This window comes from Delphinus delphis, chromosome 3 (assembly GCF_949987515.2).
Source record: "Delphinus delphis chromosome 3, mDelDel1.2, whole genome shotgun sequence".
Taxonomy (NCBI): Eukaryota; Metazoa; Chordata; class Mammalia; order Artiodactyla; family Delphinidae; genus Delphinus; species Delphinus delphis.
Genome location: NC_082685.1, coordinates 90,634,082 through 90,654,245, shown reverse-complemented (window position 1 = coordinate 90,654,245; position 20,164 = coordinate 90,634,082). Strand labels below are relative to the sequence as shown.

General features: G+C 32.0%; 1 protein-coding gene across 2 annotated transcripts in view; it reads right to left on the bottom strand.

The window, feature by feature from the left end:
• Positions 1-287: 287 nt before the first annotated feature.
• Positions 288-20,164, bottom strand: part of SLCO4C1 (solute carrier organic anion transporter family member 4C1) — a 63,014-nt gene continuing 43,137 nt past the window's right edge. For both annotated transcript variants that reach the window (XM_060009103.1, XM_060009104.1), the window contains 8 exons: positions 19,489-19,601; positions 17,301-17,445; positions 16,691-16,886; positions 11,895-12,048; positions 8,044-8,234; positions 6,702-6,766; positions 5,149-5,286; positions 288-3,197 (listed from right to left, as the gene is read on the bottom strand). In XM_060009103.1, coding sequence (XP_059865086.1) covers positions 3,037-3,197; positions 5,149-5,286; positions 6,702-6,766; positions 8,044-8,234; positions 11,895-12,048; positions 16,691-16,886; positions 17,301-17,445; positions 19,489-19,601 — 1,163 coding nt within the window. In that variant the 3' untranslated portion in view covers positions 288-3,036. The remainder of the gene's footprint in view (positions 3,198-5,148; positions 5,287-6,701; positions 6,767-8,043; positions 8,235-11,894; positions 12,049-16,690; positions 16,887-17,300; positions 17,446-19,488; positions 19,602-20,164) is intronic.

Here is a 20,164-nt window from a genome sequence, read left to right as displayed (position 1 = left end):
TCCAATTTGATTTCTTTAAAGATATTGTACTGAGAATTTTGATAACCCAAGATGAATTAAATATAACCTTTCCAAGACACATTACTTTTGGTGTCAGATACTTCACAATAAACCATCTGTAACACATATCCTACTCATATAAATCCTATATATTCATCTGTCTTACATGGAAAATGTTAGATGAAAGAATTTTAGACTATATTTCATAATGAATGGCTTATATTGAATTAAATACATCGATTGAGATGGCAGAAATCACTGGATTAATTAAATTACATTCACCGACTTCAAAAGTACACTGATTTTCCCTCTCCCAACCATCAAATGTATGTGTATACATAAACAGAGACAAATCATATTTCAAAATCTGTGACATTTAATAAGGTTAAACACTTAAAACAAACTAATACAAACATTTTGATATTTTAAAAATATATATATACATTTTACTAATTATTTATAATAAAGAAAATCTTGAAAAAAATAAAAGCCAAAATTTTACTTGTATTTTCTGTCACTTTACATAGCTAAACAATTATATACTGTTATTTCCATGTATAAGAGCTTTACATTTGTATTTCCTACAATTAAGAAAATCCAAATGTTAAATTTTAAGACATATATCCAATTATGTACAAAAATCACCATAGTCAACTTACAGATTCAAACTTACTTAAAAATCATTATAAACTGTGAAAAATACATATTATGAAAAATTATGTTCTAAAAGTAGCATAATACCAACTCATATAATCTAGGTAAATCCAAAAGTATAAACAATGTTTATAAATTACAGTAGTGTCTATACTGCCCTATCATAAGAGGAGGTATTCTTTGTAAATATGTATGTTATAAATAAAAGTCTGACTTCTTTCAAGTGCCAAAATTATTTTCACTTTAATCATTTTCATTTAAAGCTTTGTAAAAATGTTTATCATCTTTAAAATTGAGTATGCTGAATACAGTGAAACCCTTGGTAACTGAAAATCATTATGAATGCCAATTATTTAGTGACTTATTCATGGAACTATATCTATGAGTGGGGTGATTTTTTTTCTTTTCTCTAAATTAAGTGGCTTTAGACTACTATGTTTTATAATTATTGTTTCCTCTCTTTCGTTGTTTCACATCTCTAATAATGAGTTCCTGAGGATTTGCCATTATTTTACAGCTAGAAAATGTTTCAATTCCCTGCTTTCACGTATAGGATATAGAAAGCCTAAAATCTCCTTTTAGCCTTGGCTCGAAGAGGAATTTAAAATGTGTCCGTCTGGGTGGGAGGGAGACTGCTTCTGAATTGAGGTATCACGTGTTTGCTCCCCTGCCTACCTTGAACTGTCTCTTTGGTTGTTATGAATTTCCTGCTTCTCAAATACCTGGGTTTTTGACCACCCCTCTGGCTTCAACCTCTGGTGTTTATATGTTCCTGGTTTAAGTAGGTCTGTCCCTCTGATTCCTGACCCACTGCTCCTGTAATTCTCTAATATTCAAGTGTGCTTGCTTGCCTAACTCTAATGCATTCCTTCTTGCATTTCAATTTATAAATGCTACTCATTTCTTGAATCATCACTGGCCACTAATTACCACCAAACATAATCTCCTAAACTCTGTGAAGTACTAATGCTTCTGATCCTGGTCTCCTATCAGGCCTTTACTCTGTTTGTTATTCTGATCACAGTGTATATAAAACACTACTTGTAAAAAGCTAACCTAGGAAAAAGCTGATAATGAATCTTATTAAATTAGTAGCCGTATTTTATGAAATTTCAAATGGGTATGAACTTCAGCACTTCTTTTAATCAGTAAAATTCTTGACCAGGTAGCAGTTATTTTTACTGATGTTCACTGATCTATCTCCTCCACATTCTGAGTAGACAAAGTTGGCCTAAGTCTGATCTGAAAAAATGGAATTATAATGTTATCATATATGTGAAATACTTAATCTTTAAATAAGTGGATCAGTTAAAGAGTAGAGTTCAATGTTTTAATCAAACAACAATAATACATGCCTACTATGAGCAAAGCACTACTGAAGTGCTATAAGGAATGTACTAGGTGATCAGTTTTTAAAATGAGAAAAGTTAAAGGTGATCAGTTTTGAAAATGAGAAAAGTTAAAGTACTGAGTATACAAACATTGATCAGTAGTTCATTAAGAAATCTTTTCAAAGAATATCAATAAAATGCATGTAAGCCATTTAAAAAAAAGCGATCTTTTCCTGTCTAATTGGCACTTTTCTTTACTGAAGCTGGCACATTCCTCTGGAAGACATGTAATTGAATAAAACTATCATAGAGTAATAAGAGGTAAGTGTTAAAAATCAGCAATATCAACAAATCACTTTCTGGAATTCTTGAGTTAAAGTGAAGATATGTGCATACAATGCTAATATTTCTGAATTCACTATGTACTGGGACACAAAGAAGGTAATTAACCAATATTCTAATAGTTCAGTAACTTTCTGTAATAAATCCAGGACAGATTAGTATATGTATATTTAAAATCAAATAATATTATTTAGATGGTTTTAAATTCATGGTCTTTCAATAACAGTTCTTGAAACTTCGAACATAAACTTGATGAATTTAAATTTTTACACCATAAATTTTCTAAAAAAGCCCAAACTATTGGCAATGATAATTAAGATAAGACAAGTTGTAAGAGGGATAGAAACATCACTTTGTTTTTAAAATGTAAACTTTTAACTAATCATTGGTTTTATGTTTCTAGTATAGTTTATTAGTTGGGGATTTCGTACCTAGATGTATCTCTGTGTGTATATGTGTGTGTGTGTGTGTGTGTGTGTGTGTGTGTGTGTGTGTGTGTTTTGAGGCTTCTGATGGGCCTTGAAGGCACAGGTCTGTTTCTTATATTAAAACAAAACCAAATTAAGAGTCCATACATATACAGAAAACACATTTAATTATAAAATATCAATTTTTAAAATATGATTATCCATATTGTATAGTTAATGCTGCAGTGACAATGTGTATTCTTACAGATGGAGGCCAATTTTCAATCTTCTTTTTTGCTGTTTTACCCATCATTCCCTGCTTCGCTGAGATCACATTCTAATGAAACCGTAGTCACAACTGAATTCTGATTTTGATATGGCACATCCGTGCCTAATGGTGGCGGTTTATACAAAAAGACTGCAAGCCCATTGAAGAAAATGGTGATAATTTTACAAGTAACACCTAAATATAGAAACAAATATTAATCATGCATTTGGGCCTTTAATTATTACAAAAATTAATTCTCATTGAAAAATTCTTCATGAGTAGAAACTCACTACTGAAAGAGAAGTATATAAGCAATTAGTTTTATGTTTTAAATTTTTAAAACTTTAGTGAGAAGGTTGATATTCTTCAATAGAACATCTGTCCATAATTCAATGAACTAGTCCTTATTTTCTTTCTAAACAATGAAAATGTACAATAATTCTTCTATTTTTGGTTACAATAATACATTCTTAACCAAGGAAAAATAGCTTACGACATCCTTGAACCTGAATAATAAGTTGCAACATTTTCATGTCCATGATGAAAAGTAATTCTAAAAATAAAAAAGGCTTTGGAGTTCTTAAAAGAAAGCCTCTATGGGAATATATAACATTCAATACTCTTCACAGGCTTCAATTTGTCTTCAAAGAACTCTGATTTTAAGCTCAGTTATTTGAAGAAAAACTAGTTCTGGTCACAGTACAAGCATCAAAGTGCCAGCCAAATAAATTAAATGACCTCACAATATGGTTTTTGCAGTAGCTAATTTGTGTTAATCATTAATATTTTACTCAAACTGTGTATTTGAAAACAGGCATACTCACTGCGCTAAGCATTTCTAGATTTATAAGAAGAACAATTACATAGGTACTACAGTTACAATGTTCTTGGAATATTTAAAGGTATATATGTTTTGGGGAAAAAAATTCTCATATTCACTACAGAGTAGGTAAAGGAACAATTCATTATCTATATTTTTTGGTCAAAAAGTACAAACATAACCAATTAAATAAATTTTTAAGCATAAAAATACACTGAATAAAAAATGTTTTTTAACTGGTAAAAGTGATGGGAAGATTAATTTTGCCTATTCTAGTCAATATTTATCTTCTCATTATTTTGCTAGATTTATATATTTATTTCTTCAGTGGATAATTTATTATTCTGTCATTATAAATTCAGACAGCATACTATGGATTTAAACACATGTAGGAGAAACAAGCTATCTTGATACATGTGTGAAAATAATCACACCACAATCACACATTATTTTAAATACACACATACACACACACACACAGTTGACTCTTGAATAACTCAGGGGTTAGGGGCACCGGCAACCCATACAGTCAAAAATCCTCATATAACTTTACAGACTGCCCTCTATTTGCGGTTCCACATGGCGGATTCAACCAACCTGAAGACTGTGCAGAACTGTAGTACATATTTATTGAAAAAAATCTGCTTATAAATTGACCTGAGCAGTTCAAACCCATGTTGTTCAAGGGTCAACTCTGTATGTGTGTGTATTTATACCTAGAATTTCTCTATTTTTAAATACTCTAATTTCTTAGGTTGTTTTTTTAAATTTTAAATTTTATCATACTCTTTCAAACTAGATGCATTGATCTATTTCCTTATTCTTAATTTTCATTGATTGCTTAACCAAGACTATGGAAGACAGACTACCAAAGGCAAAAAGGGTTAAACGTCATGGCTAACCTTGTAAACCATAAAAAGGTTTCTTACAACGTGCCTTAGAGCCAGAAAATACTTCCCTACCGCAGCTCTGTGTGCTTTCCAAAGCCCAGGTGCCTAAATGACAATCGTTTCAGTTTCTTAGAATTCTCTTTTAGCTTTTTGTTATACTTTCCAAAAAAAGTTTGAAAGAAGTTGTTAAAAGAAAATTATATGATATGTGATATGATGAAAGCTAAATGTTACTCTCTTCTATTTTAGACTGAGCCTTGCAGACTCCAGTTAAGACCTTTTATAATATGCTATGATAAATGATCTTGGCTTCAGGACCATAGGATAATCCAAAAGCATGGACTGAATATTTCAAAACCTAAGTAAGTAACAATAAGATTTTTTTTCTCTTGACATAATCCATTTACTCTAAAGATATCAATAAGTCACCACTTACTTATGGCCACTAGCATATAGGCCATCTTGATGTTATTATAAATCCAGCAAGCTCCTTTAATTCCACATTCGTTGATATCCCAGAGAATACATGTGCTGTCTATTGTGATGCCAAATATAATAGGCCCAGGTATTGTGCCTAGAAGAATTACATGTGAAGATTATATATAAGTGATTTTATATATATATATATACACATAAGTGAATATTATAGTTTATAATTACAATTTTATATATGATTATGTATATATTTTATATAAATATAGGTATTAATCTGCCCATATGCAAATCAATCCGTTCATGTACAAGTAATAGGAATATAAAGAAACGCAGATAAAACATTCTAAAATAATTATACATGTTATATATTTCTAATCAATTCAAGAAATTATTTTAATAAACGTCTCTGTCATGTATTGGGTTAATATTTAGTTAAGTAAATATTCTAATTCACTGCTTTTCTAATTTAATAAATGTCTTTGAAATTAGCTATTATACTTTAAAAAAATAAAAATAAATTATTGATGCACAGAATAAGTCTCCTAAACTACAGCATATATATTATGCGTGTGTGTGCGGGTGTGTGTGCATGTGCATGTAAACTAATGTGGGTGTGTATATATATTTATATATATATATATACATACATTCGGTGACATAGATGTGCATGGGAATGTACATATGTACATGCACACAAACGTTCACACTAACATGCCTAGTTCACCATTAATTGTGCAACTATGGGCAAATCCCTGAATCTCTCAGGTCCTTAATTTACTCATCTAAAAAATTGAAAACTTGGTCTAGGGGATCTCTTAATATTTCCTGCTTTTGATTTTTATTTTTATAAATAATCTTAATATTATTCATAATATTATTCATTAATATTATTCATAATATTATTCATAAAATTATACACACATATAATTACGCGTAAGACATGTTTCTGCCTTATTATTCTTCCTACATCTGGAACCTTAAAAATTTTCTGGCATAAATTATTTCTTCCATCAATTCTTAACTAGATACAATATTCACAGCACAGTTTTTATTGAAACATATAAATTCATCATTTTTCAATGCTAATGTAACATAATTATGTCCTAAATGGAGTTAAATACAGAGAGGAAAGGGAATTACAATAGTTATAAATAAGATTTTATCATAATTTATGTTGGTGATGGGTTTTATATGACTAGAAAAAAAATTATGTCTTTTACTTGCTCTATTAGAAATGTGCTGATGATAATATGTTATATTTTAAATAAATATAATATACTCTTTAGGGTTATATTTGCTACAGAATTGGAAACAACAGTTAACCAATCAGGTAGGTGAAAAGTAAAGTCATTATTTTCCTATGTGATATATAAATAATACTACATCTTGAATAGTGAAAAACAGCTCTCTTCAATGACAATTGCAGAAACTAATTGCAGTTCCACTGCAGTTAAACTAATTGTTTTCTTGGCACATACTGTAAGTGAATAAATCAATAACAGTAATGAATAAAAGTAACCAACAGTTACCAATGCATTAAGAAAAATGGCATACCTAATAATCGAAGCAACACACACTGTATTCCCAATGCTAGAGACCGCTGCTTTTGATCAACACACCTGGATATATTAAATGCATATAAGACAAAAAATGGTTGTATAGTGTATTTACTCTTTGAGCAAATTCATTTTTGTAACAGCTTAGCATTTCTAGATTAAAGCAAATACTACACACATGAAATAAACAAATTATTTATAACAGCTTATATACAGTTCAACCTTTCTGGAATTATAAGAGAAGAAAAATGTTATCTCAACTAAAATACTGCAAATAATACCAAAAAGGAGTCAAATGAGTTTTAACAAATGTATTGAATATGTATGAATTTTAGCAAATGTAAAGAAGAAAGGACATTCATTAACAAGACTTCTATTTGACTATCCCATAAGTTACAAGTCATATGGCTTAAGTTGCAAGCAAATAATTCTTATTCTCTTATTAACTTTGAGATAGAAATCATACCTGTGAGTTACGGTTACAAATTTGAGGTAGTGTAAAACAATTTCTGATGCTCAATTTGATTCAACAATATTTCTTTAAGTAATAACTGTCAGAGATGAATGAGACATGATGTTGGCACACAAGAGAGTTAGATGGGAGATAGAAGAGATCAAGTAGTCTTTAAAAAAATATATATGTAGGTAAAAAGTGACATAGATGTAATAGGTGTTATGTTAACAGACTACTTAATGTTTTTAGACAAAATCTCTGAAGCTTCTGTTTGTCAAAAAGTATGTGAAAAAGTAGTGAGTATCAAGGAACAAAAATTGAAGACGGAAAAACCTAGTTTGTTAGGAAAGATATCGAAAGGCTGATGAGCTTACGGAAGGGCAAATAGGAAATATTTTTACAAAGTGGTGTGGAAGGAAGAAGAGCCAATGAAAGCACAAAACACTGAAGAGCCAGGGGAGAGCCAGCATATTTTACTGTTTACAGGAAGGTTTAATATCACAGCACCTACTGTATAAGACAGAATGCACATCATTCTGATTCTGACACATGTGGAATGCACTGCCATTTCCATCATACTCAAATGCAAATGATTATAACTCCAGCTTACAACCGAAGCCTCATGAAAGAAGCAGAGAAACTAGCATCGAGTACATGCCCAGTAGGCAATGTTAAGACACTTTCACAACCATGATCTTGTTAAAGCCTCAAACATCTTGGGTTCAATGAGGTAGCATTCCCAATGCCACAGAACTAATGATCTTGTAAGGGCTGAATTAGTATTGGAACCAACAGTCAATATAAACCCCAAATAAATCCCTAAGTCCATTTTTTTTCATTCAACATGTTGGCTTAGGGATGGCAAATTTCACAATATAACACATACCTTAGGATAGACACAGTTATAGGAGTACCAGCCATGAAGGTAAAAACAATTGCAGCAAAGAAAATGCCAAGGAATACAGGCAAGTTTTTACATTGACTCGAACACTTCCCAGCTTGAGCTTCAAAACTAAAACTTGATGGAGTAGGTGTTACTTCTGTTTTTCTTTCAATACATGAACAGTTATAATATACCTGGAAATATTAGACATAAACATACTAAAAGTGCTTATCTTCAAAACATATTTTATCATTGCAAATTATGTGAGTTTTAGACATGGCAAACACTTACACAGTCTTAATTCATACACATCAAATAGTGATAAGAAACAGTAATAACCCTTAAGAAATCAAGCAAGTGAAAACAAGGGGCCATAGTCACAAAGAATAATCTGTATTTGACTTTTGTGTCCATTATTTTAACTTGTAACCTGTTATTGATTCATGTCTTATAAAACAAATTGACAAGAATATAACAATTAGATGATCTCACACATTCTAGGCTGCTTTCAATAGATCACAATTGTTCAAATAGTTTTCCTAATTTTCTTCTTTTCCATTATTAGGACACAAAGAAAAGCATGCATAGTGACAATCTCACTATTTATGCTAGTTTGAAAGAACTAACACTCTAATTTTAACAATTGCCACAGTAAATTAACTAATACATTACAAGAGTTTGAGGGAAAAAAAACTACTTTCAACTAAACCTTTTTACTATAATTTTCTGAACTTTTTGAATTGTTTTACCAAAAGCAAACTGGATCCTTCTTAAGATGGCATATTTATGATAATCAAAAACTAGAAGTTATTATGTTATCCTGAAGGCTATTTTTATTAACATATTAACTATTTAATATATATATACACATATATATGCACATATATGTATACATATAAATTAATAATATGAAATGTTGGAAAGTAACATGTTTAAAAATCACAAGTATTACTTTTGCAGGAAAAGAGTTCAGGTATTTGAAAAGTTAGGCATAATCATTTTTAAAGGCTTTTTACATCTCAAGCCCACCCTTACTACAAATCTTTTTATATGTTTAAGGCCTCAATAAAGTCAGAGCAGAGCTAGAGAAGTCAAAGTGAAGTGGTGCTTTTACTGTCCCAAAGGCCAGAGACCACTGGTACTGATTCAGGAAAATCAAATATGCAGGTGACATTCCTAAAATGAAATATTACATACTCAGCAATCCGATATGTCAAATAATGAAATAAAGTAGCCTTTAAAATTTTTAAGGAAAACTGAAAACAGTATTTTGTATCTTAATGAAGCTTTACAACTCTCTTACATAAAAAAGTATATATTTGCCTATAATATAGCTAGCTGCTAGAACATCTGTTTTTGTAGTTCAGATCACTGGTAGGAAATATATTCTATTTCTGTGACAAAATGTGCATAGATATTTATTACATTATTATCAATGCATTTTGCCTATCTGATATATTTCATAAAAAGATCCTGTGAAAAAATGAGTTGTTACATGGACTAGTTGGACATAAAAAAGCCAGGTCAAAAAGAAAATTTGGAAGTCAAAATAACTTGCTTTTCTGAAACAATCCCTAGAAGACAATTTATTGTTTAAAATGGTGATGATAATATTTGGTGACAAATATAAATATCGAATTAACCATGTCAAAATAACCAATACCATTTCAAGTGTGCTCTGGGTATTAGATTTTTTATTTATTTACTTATTTATTCATTTATTTTGGTTTCCTTGCGCAGGATGGTATTTGTGTCTATACATTTTGCTGTGTGAGTAAAACCCTTCCATTAATTTAATTCCTTGTCATAATCTTCTCATTAGAGTTTGTCAATAGCACTTATTGATTGATGATATTTTATATACAGGAAAATGCTACCTACTTATCTGCCTCTCAAAGGAATAGTTTACCTTCACCTATGATATGTATTATGCTCACTTGTGGAATCTGATTCCTTATAACTGACACAAACACCTAATTTTCTCAACCTGTTTTGAAACTAAAGCAACCCCAGATGTCCACTGGTTTGAAGGCATGGTAATCTTTCATTAAATTTTCACAGGAACTTTATGGTAGTTATTTAGTTAGTTTTACTCCAAGGATTAAAACTGCACGTCAACCAAGTCTATTAAGTCTGCTATGATTCACCACATTTTTTCTGGCATATTTTTCAATGTTCTTAGACAACTATTTTTAAGTCTATAAGCTAGGTAATATGAAAAAAAATGTATACTGTTTCTCACATTCTGGTTTACCCCTAGCAGAAAGATGAAATCCTACATCTCTGTTGAGATAAATGTTCGACGTATTTATTACACACAAAATCATTAAAGATATGTATACATATGTACAGACATATATTTATGTGCGTATATATGAACATATAAATGTGTATAACCACACACACACATACAGACATCTGTGTTAGTTCTAAAATAAATCTGAAGTACTGTTACAGATTATTTCAATTAATGATTTCTATTTATTTATGTAAAAATCTTTTCTTGCAATCTTAAAGTTATCTTTATATAGGAAAAGGAATGCCATTTCACTAATACATATTTCAAATATCCAAGATTGTGCTGTTTTGTCATATAATTCTTACATACCTTATTCATTGTAGTCTCTTATATCATATTATATATTTCCCTCAGGTCTTTTTAAAGTTATCACATTATCTATTAATGCATAACATTACCTATTATGTACTACTAGTAATGTGAATATTATTTCTTCCCAGGCTATTAAATTTAACGAAGATAAAATCTTTAGAGTGTAGATGTAATACAACAAAATTCTATTGGATTTTCTTAAACCATTTAATTGTATTAAAAAGAAATCATATTTACGTAAACTGATATGCATTCTTTTTTTTAATTTTATTTATTTTTTGGCTGTGTTGGGTCTTCATTGCTGCACGCAGGCTTTCTCTAGTTGCAGCGAGCGGGGGTTACTCTTCATTGCGGTGCACATGCTTCTCATTGCGGTGGCTTCTCATATGTGGAGCACGGGCCCTAGAGTGCGCAGGCTTCAGTATTTGCAGTGCGTGGGCTCAGTAGTTGTGGCATGCGGGCTCTAGAGCACATGGGCTTCAGTAGTTGTGACACACAGGCTTAGTTGCTCCGCGGCATGTGGGATCTTCCCGGACCACGGATAGAACCCGTGTCCCCTGCATTGGCAGGTGGATTCTTAACCACTGCACCACTAGGGAAGTCCTGATATGCATTCTAATCCACAGCTAAAAGTAAACTTGCATTTGAGAACAGATTAGTGATCTGTATATATTTTTAATGTGTCCATGGTGTATCAATTAAAAGCAACAAATATTTATGTGTTTTTATTATATACACTGTACTCAGTAAGAATAAGAGAAGTTCCCTGACTTCCAGCGACATAAAGTATAGTTGAGAAAAAATAAAACAATGTAAAAAGGTAAATAATATTTCACTTCTATAACAGAAGTGATGTTATAAAGATGTAATGTGAAGAACTGCTAAATTGATTTTTCAACAGTAATTGAATGTGAGGTATAAAGGAAGAAGAATCTTTTTCATATGGAGTGGTCAGGGGCCTTTTTTTTTTTTTAATTAAGGTAAGAACACAACAAATTTTAAGTGTACGATGCATCATTGTTCACACAGGTACAATGTTGTATAGCAGATCTCTCGAACTTACTCATTTTACTTGACTGAAACTTTATGCCTGGCTTCTGAATGGAGGAGGTGGGCCAGGAAGGAAAGACTAGGCACAGCATAACACCACTAGAGGGATAAGGAAGGGCATCAGAAATACACAAACATACTGCCTCATTGAGGTAAAGGAAGTAAGGTAAAGTAAGGTAAAGACACAAGTTACCTTTGGATGTCTTTTGGAAACAGAATTTGTACAACCTGCATAGCAGGGAGAAAAATATTGGATTCCATTTCCTCCACAGATAGGATAATAATATGATCGCAGGCAGTTACAATTGGCATTACAAGGAGCGATCAAGTTTCCCAGTTTTCCTGTCCTGTCAACAAGAAATAAAAGATGGGTAAATTATCTATGTTATAACTTTTAATGAACAGTTCAGAAGCATTGTTATATCTTGCCATTCAATCATTTATTCACTTACTCAACACTTCATTTAATTACTGAACAAATAAAACAAACAGAATGTCTGCCTTTTCACATACAGCTTAATTAACTTCTTGTGGAAGAGACAGGCAGTAGAAACAATAGCTATATAATATAATGTCTGTCAATGATTTAAAAAACATAGGCAGAGTAAGCAAATAAAGCAGTTTCTCATTTGGTACCAGATAATTCTTTTTTTTTCTTTCTTTCTTTTTTTGGTGCGGGGTGAGGGAGGGCTGGTTCTGTGGGTTGTAGTACATTTAGCAGCATCCCTGGCCTCTACCCACTGGATGCCAGTAGCATCCCCTTAGTTGTGACAACCAAAATGTATCCACACACTGCCTAATTTCCCTGGGATGTGAGTGAAATTTTAAACCTGGAAGGATGAATACAATTGTAATCTTCAGCATACTCACTTTATCAATGGGAAAACTAAGTCCCAGAGAAATTAATTTACTTTTCTTTCTTTTCCAAATATAATACTCCTGGTTCCCAGGCTTGGTGTTGTTCCATGCTGCCTCTTAATAGGAGGAACATCTTTTAAAATATAAAGGGTTACCCTAGGCAAAGAAACTTCTCCAATCCCTTATTTATTTGTTCATTAAACCAATATATATTGAGCAAGTGCTAGGCCCTATGCTAGGTATTGGGACTACAAAGCTGATAAGACAGTCACCATTCTCAAAGATTTCACAGTCTAGGAGTAGAGTGGACACAAATTTATACACTAATATGGTTATAGACTGTGGTTATAGATATCAACAGAGTGTATTTTATACATCTGCACTGAGGAATGACACTTAAAACAAGCCAAAGTTTAGATAAGTGGGTCTGAAGGAGCATCTGTCTGAGATCAGTCTTAGAGAATGAGTAAGAGTTAGCTGAGTAAATGGGGAAGGCGAAGGGTACTTCAGAGAAGCTGATAAAAGTCAAAAGGTGAGAAATAACATTCTATATGGAGAAATATGAATGATGTCTGAGGCAGAGAGTGATAGGAAATGTAGTTGGAAAAGAGTCATGGACCAGATTGTTGAAAGCCTCATGGGCCTTGTTGAAAAACAATGGGCTTTAACTTATTTTGAAAAAGTAATCAAGTATTTTAGACTGAAAAGTGGCAATGTGAAAAGTACATTTTAAAGAAATAACCCTATGTGGAGTTTGAATTTGGAGGAAGGGGACCAGTTACAATACCCTAGGCAATAAATTATGATAATGTGTAGGAGAACTAAAATAGAATTTTGATTAAAAAAAAAAACAGATTTGAGAAATATTTTGGATGTAGAATCAGTAAGATTTGGTGTTTGGTTGACTGAAGATAGGAACAGGATGGAAAAGTCAAGAGTGACTCCTAGTGTCTAACTTGGCATTTTGGTGGAGAAGAACTAGTTCTGGGGAAGAGGTGATGGGTATGGTTTTATACATATTGAGATTAAGAGTCTCAAATTTGGTGAAGAAATCTGGCCTGGAGCCAGGTATCTTAATATCCATTTGCATATAGATGTAGCTGAAACTCTGAGAATGATAAGATCAACCATATAAAGAGTCGAAGAGTACAGAGAGGTCTTGGGAGTTCATTTATTTCATGAATAAGTAGTGAGCTCCAATCATGTGCTAGACTCAAAGTGGTGGAAATATATCTAAAATAAATAAAGAAGTAGAGATAAAGATAGAGGAAGGAAGGGAGGGAGGAAGGAGGGCAGGGAGGGAGGGAGGGAGAGACGGAGGCGGGGAGAGGGAAAGAAAGGAAGGGAGGAAGGGAAGAGGGAGGGAGGGAGGAATAAAATTCCCTGCAGCCATGAAGCCAAGTTTCTTGCACTGGGGATCAAAAACAGTAAATGAGTGATTTATCTAAGTATCAGAAGATAACTGCTATGTTGCAAAATGATGATACCTAAGGAGTAAGTGGAGAACAAGAAGCTCATGAAGGAAACAGATTAAAGAGAAGAATATAAAACAAATGGGGAACAAATCAGTAGGGAGTTTGAAGGAAAGGGTGATCAAAGAGTAAATTTTAAGTAATTCATCTCTCTGCTTAGAGTCTCTCTGTCTTCAAATCTATTCCACAGGCTGCTGCTAGATGTCTTTATCAAGCATGATTCCATTCATGAAAGCAATCAGGATAGTCTCTGCCCACATCTAGTTTACAATATAGATGTAGAAATAAGGTGACAGAAAAACTATCCCTACAACTCTAGAAATAGCCTCTACACAATAATTTTTAAATTAAATTTTTCCAATATATAATCCCCATATTATTGATAAATGATTACTAAGAACATGAAAATTTAAGACAGTCTGAGGCAAACTACAGTAGAAACAAAGAAATATAGAATATATTCTTTATTATCAAGGGTTTAATCACCTTAGCCTACACATTTTCTAAAGGTTTATTTCATAAAGTAAAGGGGAAACTATTACCAGGAAAATAGCCAGTGCCTGTGAAGTTTATTAAATTTTCTTAATATATACATATTTTTAATATATAAAAATCTTAAATTTTTAAAAATTGAATATTAAAAATATTTAAAATATATCATTTTGATTATACACAAAAAATATATAATTTTAAAAATACACATAAATGTGTGTTTATGCATATATATATGTATATATGAGAAACATGTTTATCACGAATAGCTGAATTTAAACATTAATGTCTTATTTGAATCCAAATTATTATTCTATAATTATGTTTCTACAATAAGCAAAGATTTCCCTAAATCTACTGCAACTCCTTGATAGACATGCCTCTTTAAGGTGCTGTTTCAGATAAGCAATGAAATTCTAGCTATAGGCCAGATAGGGAAAAAATACTGAAAAAAAATACTGAAAAAATTAATAGAATCTACACACACACGCACACACATCCCGTGTGTGTGAATGTGCGTGTGTATGTGTGTATACTCACTTTCAGTTTTTTTCACCACTGAGAATGTGTATGTAATTAAGCTCTGTCTCTATGTCCCAGACCTTGATACCTCTCGATGACCAGCCCCCACATGCACCTCAAACTGACACCACCTCACTTGCTTTCCCTTCTGATTAGGCTAAGGCCACTCATCTGGTAGTGACTCTTGCTTAAGGTAGAAAATATCAGATGGATTCACATCCACATCATCTCTGCATCAAGGTGATAGAGTAGTATTAAACTATCCAGAAGTTTCTGTACTTCTAAAAGGAACATACAAAAAAAGTGGTTTCTTGGGGTACATTTGGGTAAAGTTTATAGGTGTCAGTCAGTTTCTGTACAACTTACCTCTATCTATCTTTCGACCTTTCCAGGTATCTTTCTACTATTTCCAGACACATGACCTAAGCGCCTGGTACCTTCACTTTCTAGCATTTATGCTTTGGCTTAACATATTCCTTTGCCATTCCCTCTCTCCCAAATCTTTCTCTCTCAAGCTTTTTGTATACTTAGAGGATATTTTAGCCCTATTTCTCTATTATGCCATGAAGCCATTCCTAAATCTAATTAAAGAAACTGAAAAGCTCTTTTTAATTCCATAGCCTTTTATATCTCTCACCACCTAATTCATTGTTCATTCACTGTTTTGTTTCCCAATCTATCCTGCTACCCTGGAAACTCCTTTAGAGTAGGAATTTTGCCATAAAAGTCTGCCAGAGGAAGCAGTCGATGAATTGTTGAACAAATGTAATGGAGCTGGACTAAACATTGCTTTCGAACATTTTTCATTAATATAAAAGAATGACAGACATGAACAGTAGCTACAAATCACGATAATTGTTACTGGCAAACTTTTCAAACCAAACTTTTTCCTTTATTTAGGTTATCTGAATGCCATATTAATACAAAATTAGAGAGTCCTTGACCTGGAGCACCACCCCCTTCAACAGTCTCAAACACATATATTCAAACAATTAAAGCAGCACCGTGGGCCATAAAACACACTGCTGGGCAATGTCCTACAGCCTGATCCTCTGTTGTGGCTTAGGATTTCACAGCAAAACAAACAAGGCAAGGAAAGATAAAATGGTCAAACCAGGTATAGGTAGAAATATGTTTACAGGTCATAACAACAAGAAGTTATTTATTTCTCTATAATAAACATGAACTTCTAAAGTAAACACAACAGTGATTAGTATCACCTAGTTTTAGCTTCATTTTAATTTCTCTACTAGCCTATTTTCAATCCATCTAATAGGAGAATTTCACCATAGGGAGTTTTAAAATTTAAATCAATAGGAACATATAATATGAAATTCTCCCTAGGATGTTGAATCCGTTACGGACAAAGATTCTGTAATATTAATCTTTGTATCCCCGAGAATAGTACTCAGTACAGAATAGTTGTTTCTTAAATTCTTTCTGAAAAAATATCCAACTGTTAATATGATATCAGTTATTGAAACTAAAAGTAAAAACTACATAGTCTTACATAGGAAAAGCAGCCTTCCAATTTTTTTTAAAAAGCCAATTTCTTATCATTTTATTTAAGAAAGCATATACTTGGAAATACACACATAGTTTATTACTCTGATTTTAATATCAAAAAGCAGTGAAATATATTTACCCATTATATGATTCAGATACACCTGCAAATGGCTCATTTTCACAGTTGGCATAAACAAATACGAAAGTCAGTGTAAGTGCAGTTATAGACATGAGCAAAGCAAACTTCATTATGTTTTTACACGTCATTTTGAATTTCGAAACAAGGATACCACCTAAAATCTGACCAAGAGCAGCTCCCGGAATTAAAACAGTCCCTAATGAGAAAGAAGACACAGTGAGAAAACATACACGTATACTCAGTAATTTATACCAACAATTGGAAAACATCAAAAACAAGTAGTACTATGGTTTTAACATATGAAAGCACTCATGTGATTTAGAAACAACATGAGTAAATGAGTTAACAGTTATATTAAGAGATTAATAAAATTAATGTTTTGAATATTAAGATTAATATATATTCGCTTTACCTCGGTATATAGCATTTGTATCTCTCAAATTCATACAATAGATTGTCTAATGTCAGAAAATTGGAAACGTTTATCAAAATCAGTGTAAAGTTTAAACTTCAAGGAGTGGGCTATCCAAAATTTTATGCTATTTTAATAAATATCTAATGTGGTAAAGTAAGATTATTAGATTAAGCTAGAACAAAGAAAATGTTTTACCTGCAAGGGTAGCTGCAGAGCTGGAAGACAATCCAAACTGATTTTCTATAAATTTAGGTAAAAATGTAGCAAATCCAGTAGTAACTAAGGCTTCTGAGCAAGTTGATAGAACTAAACACATAAAGACAGTATTCCTCATCAAATTCTAAAGAAAAAATACAGTTCACCAAATGAATAACTATGATTATACTGCAAAATGCAGCATTAGAATGGTAGGTACCATGATGAAATAGCACATTTTAAATACACACAATATAATTATTTGTAAAATTTCAGCATTTTCTTTAGCACAAAAGTATAAATACTGATCACTAATAGTTTTATACATACAATGTTGAGAAAATTTATACATGGAGCACCTAGAAAATTGACAGATGATTAATCAGCAGGGTGAATGTGCCTTGATCATATGCAAGGGACCAGGAAAGGAGGTAGAAGCTGGCTTGGAAAGTTCTCTTCCCCAGTCTTACTATATATCTCCATACAATAAATCTACCCCATATTCGATTTTTTTAAATTGTGTTCTGAATCCCTATGTCCAGTAAATGAAGAATTGACTGTGAGCAAAGATGAGAGTGGTCTCTAAGTATCAAACTTTTGGTATTGCTCCACAAGTATTGCTCTCGGTAGTTAAGAACCTTAGGTATAGAGTTAAGCAATTTTCAATAAGGGTCTATATTGCTGGAGTTCTCAGAACCTTATTAATCTACCAGAGGGGAGTGTAGAGATTCAGTTATTTCACAATATTTAACCATAAAGTGAAAAACCACCAAGTATAGTTCTAGAATATTCAATGCAAAAAAGTTTAATAAAACTGAGCAACACACACACACAAAGGAGTCACAAAAAGGCAAGATAAGAGACTTAGAAGTCAGAGCCAGATGATCGAACATAAGAATAACAATAGTGACAAAAGGAAAAAAAGTACCTGAATGAAGAAATGCAATAATTTTTAAAAATAATGAGCAGAAAATATTTAAGTTTTCAGATTGAAAAAGATAATGGACTCCAAGCAAGGATTAATGAAAAATGATACATATTTAGGAATAAACTAGTGAATTTCCTGAAATCAAAGAGAAATGAAAAAATTTACAAATTTGCAGATAGAAATAACTAAGAATCACATTAACTTGAAACTTCTCAACTGCAACATATTTAACTAGAAAAGAGCCAAACAACATCTACAGACTACTAGAATTAAAGGAGTATGATCTGAAAGTATCCATCCAGTCAGAAATATCATTCTGACATTCAAGGATACTTAGATGGCATCCTATCTGAGAAAAACCAGCAATAAAATGCTGTATCTATAGAGATCTGAATCAGAATCAAGATCTCAAAGCATGAGAACATAAGGATAAAAAAAGCATTGGTGAGTAATGACTCTTGATACATATAAGAATTTATAGAATAAATAGAAATATATGAAATAGAAGAGAACTACTATAAAAGAAAATAACAGTAATTAGAATTAAAAATTATAAACAATCTCAGCAAAACACAAGAATGTGCCTGTATGGAAGAGGAGGAAGGAGAGTTAAAAAGTAGGATGAATGGAGTAAAAACATGTTAAGGCGTTCATTTGAGGAGGGAAAAAAATAATAAAAAGTAAATAAGTTCAAATCTTGAAAAGGTAAAATTATAAATTCCCTTATGTACAAAACTTTTATGATGCTAAATAGAAAGAATACTTCTCTGCCGAGTTCAATAAAACAGACCATAACACTTTTGTTTCTTTAACCTCAAATTCAAAACAAGTAACCACTAACCGCCACTTCTTTCACAAGGGAAAAATATTGGTTTGGCATTCTCAAAAACATTTACAATTCAATGATAATTGATCCATCCATTACACAAGGGAAACGGCATGGGATAATGGACTACATGCTAACGCGGAACCACTGAATATTGATATTGCCAATAAGATAACTCATGTTCTTCCAACCGATCTACTCTGGAATAGTTTTCATTTACTCAAAGCACAATACAATTAAATCTGAAGAGGTTTTTATAAGAGCTAGAACTATAGTAAATAAGCCAGCAAGAGTGCATTATGATAATATTTGTGTGTATGGATATACTGTTTACACATATATGTAATATATACATATATCTACATATGTATGTGTGTATAGTTGTATGTGTGTGTGTGTGTGTGTGTGTGTGTTTGTGTACAGTGTTATTTTACCTTTAGAGCAGCTGGAAAATCTTTAAAACTTTGTCCAAAATTCCCATCTGTATGTTGTAAAGAATTACTCTGATGAATCTGGGAAGTTTTTCCATCTTGAATTTCTGCTGTACCTAAAAATATAGTAAATTTACCCACTCTATCTTCTTGCTTTCTAATGATTCTTTCTCATCCTTTATGCATTAAACAAAGAATGTTTAAAGCGCTTCTCTTCTACTCTAATTCTAACATGTTTTTTAGATGAAATAATATTTATTACCTATTATCATGTCTAATTTTTAATAATAGTACCGTGAATAAATCTGAGAAAACAGTCAATACATAGACTCATAAGTTGGATGGCCCAAGGTAGAAAGAAATCAATGAGTCCATCTACTTCTACTCTGCCTACTTTTCTTCTACCCATTTCCAGAAGTTAATCATCTATCCTGTTACATCTATTCTGTTACATATAACAGAAACAACTAAATGCCTTCAGCCTGGAGAAAAATACTTCTATAGATATGTATATGAACCACATGATTATAAAGAAACAAAATCTCACAGACAAAGGAATAGATATTCTTTTCTATTAATCTTTTCTTTTAGGACAGATTTTTAGTATTGAAATTTGGTGAAAATAAGTATACAAGGGCTTCCCTGGTGGCGCAGTGGTTAAGAGTCTGCCTGCCGATGC